Source organism: Electrona antarctica, assembly GCF_951216825.1.
Source record: "Electrona antarctica genome assembly, chromosome: 1".
Lineage (NCBI taxonomy): Eukaryota > Metazoa > Chordata > Actinopteri > Myctophiformes > Myctophidae > Electrona > Electrona antarctica.
Genome location: NC_136806.1, coordinates 48,987,401 through 49,000,530, shown reverse-complemented (window position 1 = coordinate 49,000,530; position 13,130 = coordinate 48,987,401). Strand labels below are relative to the sequence as shown.

The window sequence follows — 13,130 nt, the reverse complement described above, 5'->3', positions numbered from 1 at the left end:
TTGTTACAATGCTATTGTTTAGTTACCGTATGAATGAATCCATGTTGAAAAATGATAGTTATGTTTATATGTCAACTGTATATATTGTATATAAAATGGGATATACTTTTGTAAATGGATTTGATTGATGAATTAAAGTGTTTCATTTTCTGTCTGACGGCATGTGTCTGTTTCTGGCGTTTTCACAGCTGGTGGTATTGATTTTAAAAGGTTACAACTGTGCTTTCATATTGGACTCTGTTGGCACGAGTACTGACAAGAACAAATGATGTTCTTTTGAATAAAGCCTTTGTCTATATTAAAATGTGGCTTTTAACTTGGACTGAGAGTTTCACAATGCGCTGCAAATTTGGCTGTAATCTTCATACAATCTAAATGAGTTCCATGTTGCGATACAGAGAGAGGACTCTCGAGGAGATAGTTTCTCATTAAGAATCCCATTTTGAAACTCAACATTTTGAGTTTCCGGGGGAGAACTGATAGACTCTGACTTCACCCTTTTCAGTAACTCGAGGACACCCACTCTTCAAGTGTCAAAATGCTTTACTACATTTTCTTATCAGTAAGTGCCTTGGTGTTTTGTCTCAGCTTTTCCCTGGTGTATAGAGTAAGTGTTTTAGAGAGTGATTTTAGAGCCCTTGGACGGGACACAATTCACCAACTTAATCAGCCGTGCTCTGAGGGACTCATGAGTGATGGGAGAGCGGCCAAGATGTCTAAGGCAAGGAGGGAGGTATGTCGCAAGTTAAGCTGGGATGGAGTCATGTTGGACACTGCACTACTGAGATTTGTGCTGTTATCAAGTCCTACTCGGATAGCCGTGCAATAATACATTTTCTCCCAAACGCTGTGTTCTCTCAGGACGTAAGGCCAAGTGCTTTCCAGCACATTCAAAAGGGCTCTCTCAAATCCTCCCTCAGGAGGGATAAACGGGAACCGGGTGGTTCTATAGAGGTTGGTTTTGTCAGTCGAGAGTCAGATCATGAGAACGTGTACATCGGCTTAAATCTAATCTGGAGGTGAGGCCAAATATGTCATTACTATAATTGTATGTTTATTTTCACCCGTTACCAGCTCCGCTGTCATTTCTGCAGTTGTCGGCCAACACTAACAAACAACCATATGTAAGAGGTAAAGTTAAATTGAAGACTTTTGGCTTTGGTGTGGAAATGTCTGTCATTAATTTGACTAAGTGAAATTTTACCCTTTCCCATAGGAAATGTAACAGTGATCCCTTGGTCCATTGCCGTCCAGAATGGACAGGCCATTTCACTGAAGGAAAACAAAATTGTTGTCCAAGAAGACGGATATTACATGTGTTTGGACAAGTACTGTGTCGCCACCACTGCCTGACTCTTGAGCATAACATAATTGATATTAGATCAAATATGTTCTGACTAGGCTGCCAATGTTCCACTTAATTCACAGGTCTTGTTCCAAAGCCCCGGCAACATTATGGGCCATGTAGTTCATGGCTGGAGTGGAACTCCAGCTGCCTGACTCTTGGCTGGAGTGGAACTCCAGCCACGTGAGTCAGCGGGGATGAGATTGGCAGAGCTCCTGCGCTGCCTACAAGAGATGCCCCAGACAAAATAATGGTGCCAATAGCTGTTACACTGCAGTATTGTAACAGCACTATACTGTATACCAAGCTGTTGGTTTATTTAGAATAGAGGATAGTAGAAAGAGACAGCAAAGGACATGCAATGCAGGTCTCCTGTCAGAATTGAGTACATGAGGACACCAATGGAAACAAGTCCAAAGACTTTTCTTGGTTTCATCCTTTTAGCAGGCATTGTATTGTACTGTACTTACTGTACTGTACAGGCACAGGGCTGTCCTTGCAAACTGTTAAAGAATTCAATCAATCAGGGGGCTGCCCATTAGCCATTAAATATTTAGATTCTGAGATGCAATACATCTATATTGGCTCAAAGTGAGTTTAACAGATCATGTGCATTCTGTCAAAATGAAGCTATCACCAGTCAACAAATGGCTGGGTAAATTGTCACATAAAGTTCAAAAGCTACAACGCAGGACTTATGTGTAAACAACAAAACAAAATTGAATATTTTAATATCAACAATGAGTGCATATAACCAAGTCGTTATGTGCACCAGCACAGCCCTGTCAAAGCTCCATTAAATTGTGTCTCTTCTGTGCTGTTATTTGAATGGTGGTACTGTACTGTACTGTACTGTACTGTACTGTACTGTACTGTACTGTACTGTACTGTACTGTACTGTACTGTACTGTACTGTACTGCATGTTGTGACAGCTATGCCTAAGCTTATATGCCCCGAGTCTAAATGACACCTATCCCGGGTCACAGGGATAGTGAAACTACAACAACAGGATGGGCTTGAACTGCTGGTTCCTAACCGGCCCGACGATATACGCTGATCTGCACGGACGCAGACTCGACCTTCTTCGGTGTCATGCAGCTCAACTGACTGGCTGAGGAAATATGAACGCGTGCGATAAGGACGCAGCTTTGTTGCTGCAGGATGTGAGAACACAACAACGTGCTGGCTGTTAGGACGCTGATAGGGAAGACAAAAGTGAAAGCCTGTCATCTAGCCGAAGAAAGAAAGAGGCTGATCCTCGCTGAATTCCTGTGACAAGCCATCCATTCTGTAAAGACAGCCACAGTGCTATTAAACGGCATTGTAAGAGCTGTGTGTTAACATGTTAACATGCATTGCCTGTCACTCCACATTAAAGCAACACTATGTCACTTTTTGTTAATGAGTGAAATTCATTTTTAGTCCAATCTGTATATGGTAGAGTATGGTAATACAATATAACATACAATAGGGGTGGTTGTATTCTGTCTCCTTGCTCTTCCCTACTCTTCTATTCCGATATTTAGATTGTGTAAAGGCCATGTCCTACCTAGACAGGATCAGACACAAAGTTTGACCTGATGGTCAAGATTCAATTTATCCCCTAAAGCAAGCAGGCAGGCTCTATTAGCTCAAAGGTAAACAAGAGAGTTACATACAGTAGTGCAGCTTTAAGGCAATTACTTTAATAATATATATGGCCTGGGCCGTGGCTCAGCGGTCCAGGCACCTTGGCCGGTAGCCCAAGCTTGGCAGTGTGCCGCGGGTTCGACTCCCGATCCCGACGGCCTTTACTGCATGTCACTCCCCCATCTCTCTCCCCCATTTCCTGTCAGCCTACTGTCTGTCCCTCTATAAAAATATAAAATAAAAGGCCGTGGGACCCAGGGTTTAACGTGAGAAACGTGAAAAACTGGGTGGCAGCGCAAAGCATCCGGGAGGTTCAGGCGAACCGCCGAAGGGTTGATAATTGAATCGATCTTGAAGGGACCGATGAACTGTGGGGCCATTTTGCGGAACTCTAGCTTGCGATTCAAGTTCCGGGTGCTGAGGAGGACGAGCTGTCCGGGGGAATAGGCAGGTGCCGGCGAACGGCGGCGATTGGCCTGGAGCTGAGAGCGCTTGGAGGCCTTGATGAGTGATGCTCGAGTCCTGCTCCAGATCCTCTGGCAGCGTTCGATGTGTGCTTTGATGGGCAGAGGGGATCTTCGGTAGCGGAATCAGATGGCAAGCCTTGGAAAAGCGATCTATCACCGTGAGGATGACTGTATTGCCGTCAGAGGGTGGGAGGCCGGAGACAAAGTCTACGGCGATGTGGGACCAGGGGCGTCCAGGAATGGGAAGTGGACGTAGCAGCCCCGGCGGGGGTTGAGTAGAGTTTTTGTTGCGGGCGCAGACGGAACAAGAGGAGAGGAAGGCCTTGGTGTCGCGTGTGATGGCAGGCCACCAGAAACGGCCCCGAATGGAGGCAAGGGTGCGGTTAACCCCTGGATGGCCGAAGAGGCGGGAGGAGTGTGCCCATTCAAGGACCTGAGGCCGCACGGCCTCGGGGACAAACAACCGGCCAGTAGGAGTGGTGCGTGGGTCTGGTTGGGCCTTCTGAGCCGAAAGGATCAGAGTCTCGATGTCCGGAGACGAAGAAGCAACAAACAGGGTAGGTGGAAGGGTGTTGGTGTCAGTGTTGGTGTCAACAAACAGAGTGGGTGGAAGGATGGTGGTGTCGGATGGAACAGGTTCGTCAGGGGAAAATTGCAGAGAGAGGGCATCAGCCTTAACGTTCTTAGAGCCGGGGCGGTAAGCAATTGTGAAATCGAACCGATCGAAGAAGAGAGACCATCTGGCTTGGCGCGGGGACAAACGCTTAGCTGTACGCAAATAAGCCAGGTTCTTGTGGTCAGTCCAGACCACAAAGGGGAGAGACGCTCCCGCAAGGTGGTGACGCCAAACAGTAAGAGAATCAGTCAAAGATAAAAGCTCTCGGTTCCCAACATCATAATTCCTTTCAGCCGGGGAAAGCCGACGTGAATAGTAGGAGCAGGGGTGAAGTTGCCCATCAGATGGGGAATGCTGGGAGAGCACGGCCCCGACACCGGAGTCCGACGCATCGACCTCCACGGTAAATTGAAGGTCAGGGTTGGGATGGAGTAGGATAGGAGCGGAGGTAAAGCGGGACTTGAGGTCGGTAAAGGCGTTAGCCGCTTCGGTAGACCAGGCAAAGGGGATGGAAGTAGAAGTTAGCGAGGTCAGTGGAAGAGCGATGATGCTGTAGTCTTTGATGAAACGACGGTAGAAATTGGCGAAGCCCAAGAATCTTTGGAGGTCCTTCCTGGTGGTGGGAACCGGCCAGTCAGTCACCGCGGAAACCTTAGCGGAATCCATTTGCAGCCCAGTGATGTAAATAGGGTGCGTTTTGCGTCCCAAAACGCACTTTATAGTTTTGGGCCGCAACCTGCGCTCATCCTTTGCGTCCCCGGGATGCACTACTGTACTCAGTCAGCATGTACACAGTAATAATAATCCACGTTAAAAAAAAAAGAAATCGCGGGGGGGGAAAATGCGGTAAAACAATAATCTACGGACACGATCATTTTGCATGCCCGCATCCGACCTCATTCTATGTTATAAAACATAAAATCCACGTAGGAATCGTTCTTGTAGAACCACTAGTCTGTAACAACATTGTCAACACAGCGCGCTGTGCGCCGCCATGTTGGCTCTGACTGAGCGCACTCAGCGCAGCCTCTAGACTAGAGCTGTTTAGAGACAGAGAGTGACGACAATGGAGTGATCAGTGACGCATGCAGCCCCACGAATAAGCAGTGAACGGAGATGTCGCAACTCTCTCAACTAAACGGCGCTGCCTCCGACAGAAATATTTAGGGGAACATGTTTTAGCGTGACAAGCAGACCCGATTCAATGGGAAACACACATTGTGTAACACACGCCGATATTTTGACTAAGTATAATAATTGCAACTTTTGGTTGGTTTAAGCTATGTTAAATCCACTGTTGCCCACTATTAGTATTTCTTACTGAGTTGTGCTTGCTAATACTACTAGCCTACATTAACATAAATATACTGTATAGGCCTATTTGATATGTTTATATATTTTTTTTTATAAAATAAAATAAAAAATGTTTTATTATTATTATTTTTGAGTGGTGCAACCACTCCCTTACGGAGCTATGTGTGTGGGTGGGTGGCTGGGTGTCTGGGTATGAGCACGAAAACAGCATGGTTGTTTTTCACCATCTGTGCGCAACCTAATGCACACACAAACACACACGTATTAACTGTATGCTTTCGGGGGTGCCAGTACATTACAGTACAGTAGAGGGGCCGCCACACGGTAACTCTGTCATTCTCAACCGTTTCGGACGTGACGCGGCACGCCGGAACCGGCCCGGCCCCCTGGGCGTGTTCCTGGGGGTCTGGAACACCCCCCGCCCCGCGAACCCCAACACGGAGTTGCATCCCCTCACTTCACACAGGTGTGATTTTTTTTGGGACTCATACGAATTTTTTGGGACTCATTGGAATGACCACCTGTGCATCCCGGGACTCATTACATTGAAAACCTATTTACATCACTGGCAGCCCACGGCCGTTCACGGTGAACCCAAGAAAGGAGATGGTGTCCTTATGAAACTCACATTTCTCAGCCTTGACGAACGACTCGTTATCCAACAGGCGTTGTAGAACTTTCCGGACGTGGGTGATATGCTCAGTCCGGGAGGAGGAGTAAATCAAAATGTCGTCTAGGTAGACGAAGACAAAGCGACCAAGCATGTCGCGAAGCACGTCATTGAGCAAGGCCTGGAAGACGGCTGGGGCATTTGTCAGGCCGAAGGGCATGACGAGATACTCAAAATGGCCCATGGGCGTCTTGAAGGCTGTCATCCCTGTCGTCTCCCTCCTTAATGCGAACCGGATGATAAGCGTTTCTGAGATCGAGTTTAGAAAAGATCGTGGCATTGTCTGTTTGACCCGACCGACATTTCCTTTCCTTGGAGCGAGAATTCTTGCCGATGCGTGATGCCAAATAAAAATGACAGTGTTTGAAATCAGTCCAACCCGATAGACGTCCCGAACTTCTAAATGTTTTGTCAGTCAGAAGAACAGTTCTGTCCGTCCTTCTTTGTCTGTAAACATTTCTGCACGCGACCAGTGGAACTGATTTCCACGCATCACGGCTCTCTTTTTTTCTCTCTCCCTCTCTCGTGGAGAGGGAGAAAATATCCAAGTAACTGACGGTGAGGTATGCGGAAGTGCATTTTAGATAACGCTGTAGCACTATTTGTGGCGGTGATGCGTCACATGACTTGATCTATCCTATGGTGTATATATAAACCGTGCTGCTGCTACGGACCTCTCTGCTGGCACAATAAATCAAATATATATAAATTACATCGATCATAGGCGGCGGGTATGTAAGGCTAGGCCAGGCTTAGCCTTCCCAAAAATTATGCTGGGTATTTTTTAAATATATATAGGCTAATATGTGCGCAGCATTATATAGAAGGCTAGCCGCTCCCAAACTCCCAACTCCTTTGTCTGTAAACTTTTCTGATTTGCACGCACGCACACACAGCTCTTTCCTTTTTTTGGCACAATCAATCAAATATATATTATTTACATCGATGTTTCCCCCTCTATATAAAAATGACAATATATAACTAATGTCGTATTTCGTCTGACTCTGAGCAATGTGCCTGGCTCTGGCTGTTATACAATAACGTGTGGTAGCCTATTTTATTGGCTCAATACAAAGTCGGACAGTGTTTGCTGCGCAAGGGTATTCAATATAGCGCTCACACCGTCACTATAATTATAGTTTGGTAAACTGAAATAAAACATAAAAAATAACTTGAGTTGTCCTGTCGAGTTGAAACTGCTGCCTTGAATTATAGTTGGAATGTAACATTTAGAAGACAATGGCAAGCCGTCAACGGGTGCAGAGAGAGGTGTGAAGATCATTAGGAGTGGGGGAGAGAATGGCCAATCAAATAGCACGAAAAACACGGTCATCCTGACCGTTAGCCGTCATAGTAGTAGTGAATTTTTTTCAGACATCCTAGTGTTAAAACATTAAAAAATATATATAATATATATATCCAATACTGTGACAGCGGTCGCAATAATTGAGAATTGAGTTTATTTATTAAACGCATGGCATGTAAACGCATCGCATCGTGCCACGTTGGGCTGGTAGATCTGCTATTTTTGCGACTGAAATTAAATAAATAAAAAGGAGATTATTTTATTCAATTCAGTCAATCTTTTTTTTAAATAATCGATTAGTTTGATTAACTGCCTTGTCCCTCGATCTAGATTCTAGGCCATACATGTCCTGTCTTTTTTATGTCCAATGTATTTGTATTTATGTTCATAAAGTTAACTAACTAACTAACTGCATTTGAAATCAAATAAAATGTGTACTTTTCCAATTAAAAAATAGCAGATCTACAACCGACAAAACGCTGCTATTTGTGACGTTGAATGACGAAGGGGGGGGGGGGGGGGGGGGGGGGGGTCCCAGATGACAGTAAAGTGGCAATTTAATGACTTTTAATATCAAAAAGAAAAAATAAATTGAATTGGGAAAAAAGACCATTACTGCACATCTAAACTAAACTCAGGGTGGGGGGTCCCCAGTCGCGGCTTGAAAAGGTTGAGAACCACTGCATTTGAAATACTCTTTTGTTTCCTACTAGGACATTTTGTTTACATTATTATTTCAAAAGATTTTCAAAACTTCAAATTGGGTCCCGGGGAGTCTGTGACCCTTGTTTGGGAACAAGTAATTCCCAAACTAAAAGGTTTGGGAACCACTGCTCTAGACCACCTGTAAGTCTGTTTGTGTCACACAAGGCCAGTAGGCCTCCTGTACATGAGTGTGTGTTTGTGTGCTCTGTCACCTCATTCATCACATCCCTTTATACCTTGCCGGGGGGGGCTTCCGTCCACCTCCACACTACTCTGTTTATTTGTTCCTCGTCTATTTTAGAAAAAAGGGTTTCCGTTTTCCCAAGACTATAGCAGGAACAAACATTATAATAATCGCTTGGAGGTGGTGTTTTCCACTGGATACGACAGCCCCTTAGTCAATTCCAAATGTTAGGATGTGCTCAAATTAAAGAAGATAGAAAACAGGGTAATTCTTATTCATTATGTTAAAGTGACTTGAATCAGCGTTCATTTTATTTATTTATCAAAATCTTAGTTTGTATTGTTAATTTTAGTTTCTAAGATTTTGATAGTCGACTAAGACTAATCAATTTCAGATGACTAAAACTAAATAGTGTGTTATTCAGAAAGATTAGCTGTCAAAATGAACACTGCTTGATTGATTTAGAGACAGTAGGCCTATTTATTACCCCAGCCCAGAAACAACTTTATAAATAATGCTCCATAGTGTTGTCTGTTGTGCTTATCATTTGTTTTGTTTATTGTGTTAATAACACAGTGTTCACAAAGCCTATCTGATGTCCACAGCTGTTTTTTTGTTTTTTAGCGCAGCTATAAATGGGTGTGTATGTTTATGTGTGTCCATGTGAGCTCTGACAGTCACAGTACCAGACTATAGTACAGTAGCAACAGCAGCAGAAAGACAATGGCCTGGCATCAACTCCTACTACTACTCCTCTGGACATTTGGCCATGCGATGCGTGTCTCTGGAACACTGTACTACAATCCACAGGTAGGCCAACTCCGCACGTACGCACGCACGCACACACGCACACACACAGATATGTATTGGTTTGGCCAATGGCTGATCGATGCATCAGCCATTAGCCTATGTCTTTTTGACAACTTTGGTATTATATTGGCAATCATGCAGTCGATGTGTCCCAATTGTATCCTTTCAATTATTTTCACACATTGCTGATCTACCACCACACAATGTGTTGTGTTGCAAATGTGAGCTTTCAGATTTCTGAAAACCTGTGAATAGGGCTGAAGAGCTTATGTAAAATAAAGTTTGTGTACAGTATGTTATATTTACTGGTTTGCTTGGTCGTTTCAAGTTAAGTTATTTTCATATATTGAAAATTAACATACATAATTAAAATTTGTATCCATCAAAAATTTAATCAAATACATTTCTCAAATTGATTTCAATATTTTGCACTTTATTTGTTTTATTTTACAAAATAACAGTCAAAACATCAGATATTGGTGAACTCTCTGAAATTGGGATCGACATATATGTATGACCCCCATCGGGAAATGTTTTTTTTGCCAGGGACCCCCATAAAAAAACGCTTGTAGATCTGATACAATATATAAATTGATAAAGCGGTTAAAATGATTACTGTGTTGTTAACTACTTTTGTTGGGGACCCCACTCAGTGGCGACCCCGCTTTGAGAGAGACTCATAGCAGACTCGCTGCTTGTGGGTTCCTTGGACTTGTGGGAGACTTATAATAACTTTCACTAATTTCTCTTATTGTAGGAACAATCTTGGAAGAAACAGGACCTCTATTCTGTTCCTGATAATCTGGACGCAAGGCTTAGGAGACTGGATATGTCCAATAACTTCATCACACAGTTGCACACACTTGGTTTGCCACACCTGCAGCGCCTGGACGTAAGCTACAACCAGCTGGATTTCATCTCCGAAGGGGCTTTCGTAAACCTGGCTCGGCTTGAAGAGTTAAATCTGGCCAGAAATGCTCTAAACAACAACCTTGGCAGTAACAGCAAAGCCCTCCAATCCATCAGCAGGCTGAAGACGTTGGATATATCAATGAACGGTTTGGACGACGACGCAGCAGAACTTTACCTTCAAAACAAATCCTCACTTGTTCAGCTCAAACTTGCGGGCAATGGTTTAACAAGGCTAACACGCAACTTGTTCCAAGACAGCAAATGTTTGAGAACCATTAGCATCGATAATAATCTCATAACCCACATTGAACAAGGGACATTTGACCCACTATGGAAATTAGAGTCGTTAAACTTGGCCAGAAACAATCTTGCCCATATCTGCGATTTTAAATTATATCGGGTCAAATACTTGAATCTCAGTCAAAACTCAATTGAGTTTTTTGTCACACAGGAGGACCACAAGCAATACCGGCTTGAAACCCTAGACCTGAGTCATAACAAACTCCTTTATTTCCCAATTGTTCCAAAGATAAATCGTTTGAGATATCTTTATTTACAGAATAATATGGTTGGAGCCTCACATTCAGAGGAGGCAACACTTGTCTCTGACGCCAACTCTCTGTATAAAGAGCTAACACCCGACGAGGACAACGCGGTCGAAAACGAGAACATATACTCCAACTGGAGGCTCATGCCATTGGTCTACATTGACCTAAGCAACAACAACTTCAGATATTTCCCGATGGAAACTCTCAGTCTTCTCACATCATTGGAAACCCTGAATTTCAGTTATAACTGTCTGCAAACCATCAGCTATAATATTACAAAGCCTAGGCTGTTGGAATGCCATCAGCAGCCTTCCTTCTCTTCCCTCAGGAAGTTCGCCCTGCAAAACAATGGACTTGTACACATTTCTCCCCTCTTTCTCGGGGCCCTTACAAACCTAGAAACGTTAAATCTGCAGGAGAATTATGTGAAACCGTGCGCCCCCACGGACCATTTAGGACCATCCGATTCAGCACAACAAATCATGACATCATCAAACGTGTTGTGCGTTGCCTTTGGACAAATTAAGACTCTTAAACATCTCAACCTTAAAGAAAATGGCATAAAGACTCTCTACCCAGATACTTTTGAGAAGAATCCTTTGGTTTCCCTTAACCTTGCAGGAAATCCAGACATGTTCATGCAAGTGGGTGCACTAGAGGGCTTGCAGAGGACTCTAGAATCCCTCAGTATTAGTGAAACCAACACGAATAGCCTGTCGTTGCCCTGCCTGCCAGTGCTAACTCATCTAAACATCTCCAACAACTGCCTGGACGCCGTGCCCGGCAGCTTAAGCTGTTCTCCTCTACGAGAACTGGACATAAGGAATAATGCCTTTAGGTCTTTAAATCGTTCATTGACTAGAGACATATCTGCACACCTTGACGTCATGTATATTAGCGGGAATTATTTCAACTGCTGTGATTCACAATGGTTGATGATCCTGAACGAGTTGGAGACTAAACTGCCTGACATTGGTGGAGCTGAATGCATTGCAAGCATCAATAACGTTCTTCTGACGGACTATTTGAAAGAGCCTGCCATATACTGCCTGTTTCATACAAAGTCCCAAGAAATCAGCATCGGGCAAGCAACTATAATTGTCATATTTGTAAGTGTAGTATTTACAATGCTAATCATATTTATCAGAGAAGGGTTGTGCCACCAAAAATCCTTTATCGTGTGATATGTAGTCCAATATTTAATATGTATTACATGCATTATTCTCTCCATAGAGAGAACAGTTCCCGACCTAGAAAAAGTTATCCATGCATTCATCACATCACGCTTAGACTATTGTAATGCACTATACACAGGCCTAACCCATAAATCAATTTCCCGCTTACAACTTGTCCAAAATGCTGCCGCCAGACTCCTGACAAACACCAGGAGACGGGACCACATCACTCCGATCCTGGCTACACTTCACTGGCTTCCTGTTGTTTTTAGAATTTACTTTAAAGTCCTTTTATTAACATTTAAGGTACAAATGGGCCAGGCACCCCAATATCTTGTTGATCTCCTACACCCCTATAACCCTCCCCGCACCCTTAGGTCTTCAGACGGGGCTCTCCTAAAGGTTCCCGAGAAATTCCATCGTGTAAACAAGGGAGAACGAGCCTTCTCCATCCATGCCCCTAAAATTTGGAATACCCTTCCCAAATCCATCCGACAAGCAGATACCATTGCATCTTTTAAATCTCTTCTCAAAACGTATTTGTTCAGAAAAGCATTCCCCCCCTGCCCCGTTAAATGTTTTTTCACTGAACTTTGTCGGTATTATTATCTATTTTTATCTATTACATTGTTGTTTTTTATATTGCATCTTTAAAATATGCTTTCTACTGTTGGCCAGCTGACTGTAAGTTGTTGATTTGCTATGTTGCATCTATCTAATTTTGTTCGATTTTCCTGCTTTTATTTGTACAGCACTTTGTGACTCCGTCCAGAAAAGTGCTATATAAATAAAGTTATTATTATTATTATTATTATAGATATGGAAAACAAAAATACTGTAGTAATTTTACAAATAATTGAAAAACTGTCCTATTCATCAGCATTAGAAAATGTCCTGACTGAGACTGTCTCTTTCCAATGTTTGTATAAACAGAAGTAAGCATACTGCCTTCAGTACACGTTAATGTCTATTCACAGCTTCAGCCATAATATTGTACATAAACACATTTCTATCAATTACACACTCCATGAAGCATTCCAATTCAAGGAGCATGTTATAGTTTGGCGCATTCCTATAAGCCAATAATTTGCTGACCCGATTATTATTATATAACGAAGAAGAATTTTTCAAAAAAGTATACAGTATTTGTTAAAATGTCGTTTTTATGTGGAAGTATGTAAGTATGCCTGGTATGCCTTGTGGGTGGTGATGGGTGGTGATGTACCTGAACTGAAGCCGCACCCACAGCTGTTGTTGTATGATAAAGGGGGAGGGGTTAGGGGAGGGGATGATATTGTGATGTCACTATATCACTGTTTTTTTCATTGGCACATTTGACTGTCAAGATCAACATCATTGCACATAATAACAAGGGGTCTAATTAAGTACTGTCTCCTCATAAACATGTGACAAACTGGGGGGGGAAATCACAGCACTCCATCTTTAAA

General features: G+C 43.3%; 1 protein-coding gene and 1 pseudogene across 2 annotated transcripts; both read left to right on the top strand.

Moving 5' to 3' along the window:
* The first annotated feature begins 161 nt into the window (after window positions 1–161).
* LOC306920461 (tumor necrosis factor ligand superfamily member 13B-like) lies at window positions 162–1,630 on the top strand (annotated as a pseudogene). The gene is made up of 4 exons: window positions 162–249; window positions 1,217–1,328; window positions 1,429–1,464; window positions 1,525–1,630. The product of its transcript is annotated as a tumor necrosis factor ligand superfamily member 13B-like (transcript).
* A 7,381-nt stretch (window positions 1,631–9,011) lies between these two features.
* LOC306920451 (transforming growth factor beta activator LRRC33-like) lies at window positions 9,012–11,735 on the top strand (the record flags this gene model as incomplete). Its single annotated transcript, XM_079497208.1, has 2 exons — window positions 9,012–9,047; window positions 9,805–11,735. The coding sequence occupies 2 exons, from the start codon at window positions 9,012–9,014 to the stop codon at window positions 11,689–11,691; spliced, it is 1,923 nt and encodes a 640-aa protein (XP_079353334.1). The 3' UTR covers window positions 11,692–11,735.
* Window positions 11,736–13,130: the final 1,395 nt, after the last annotated feature.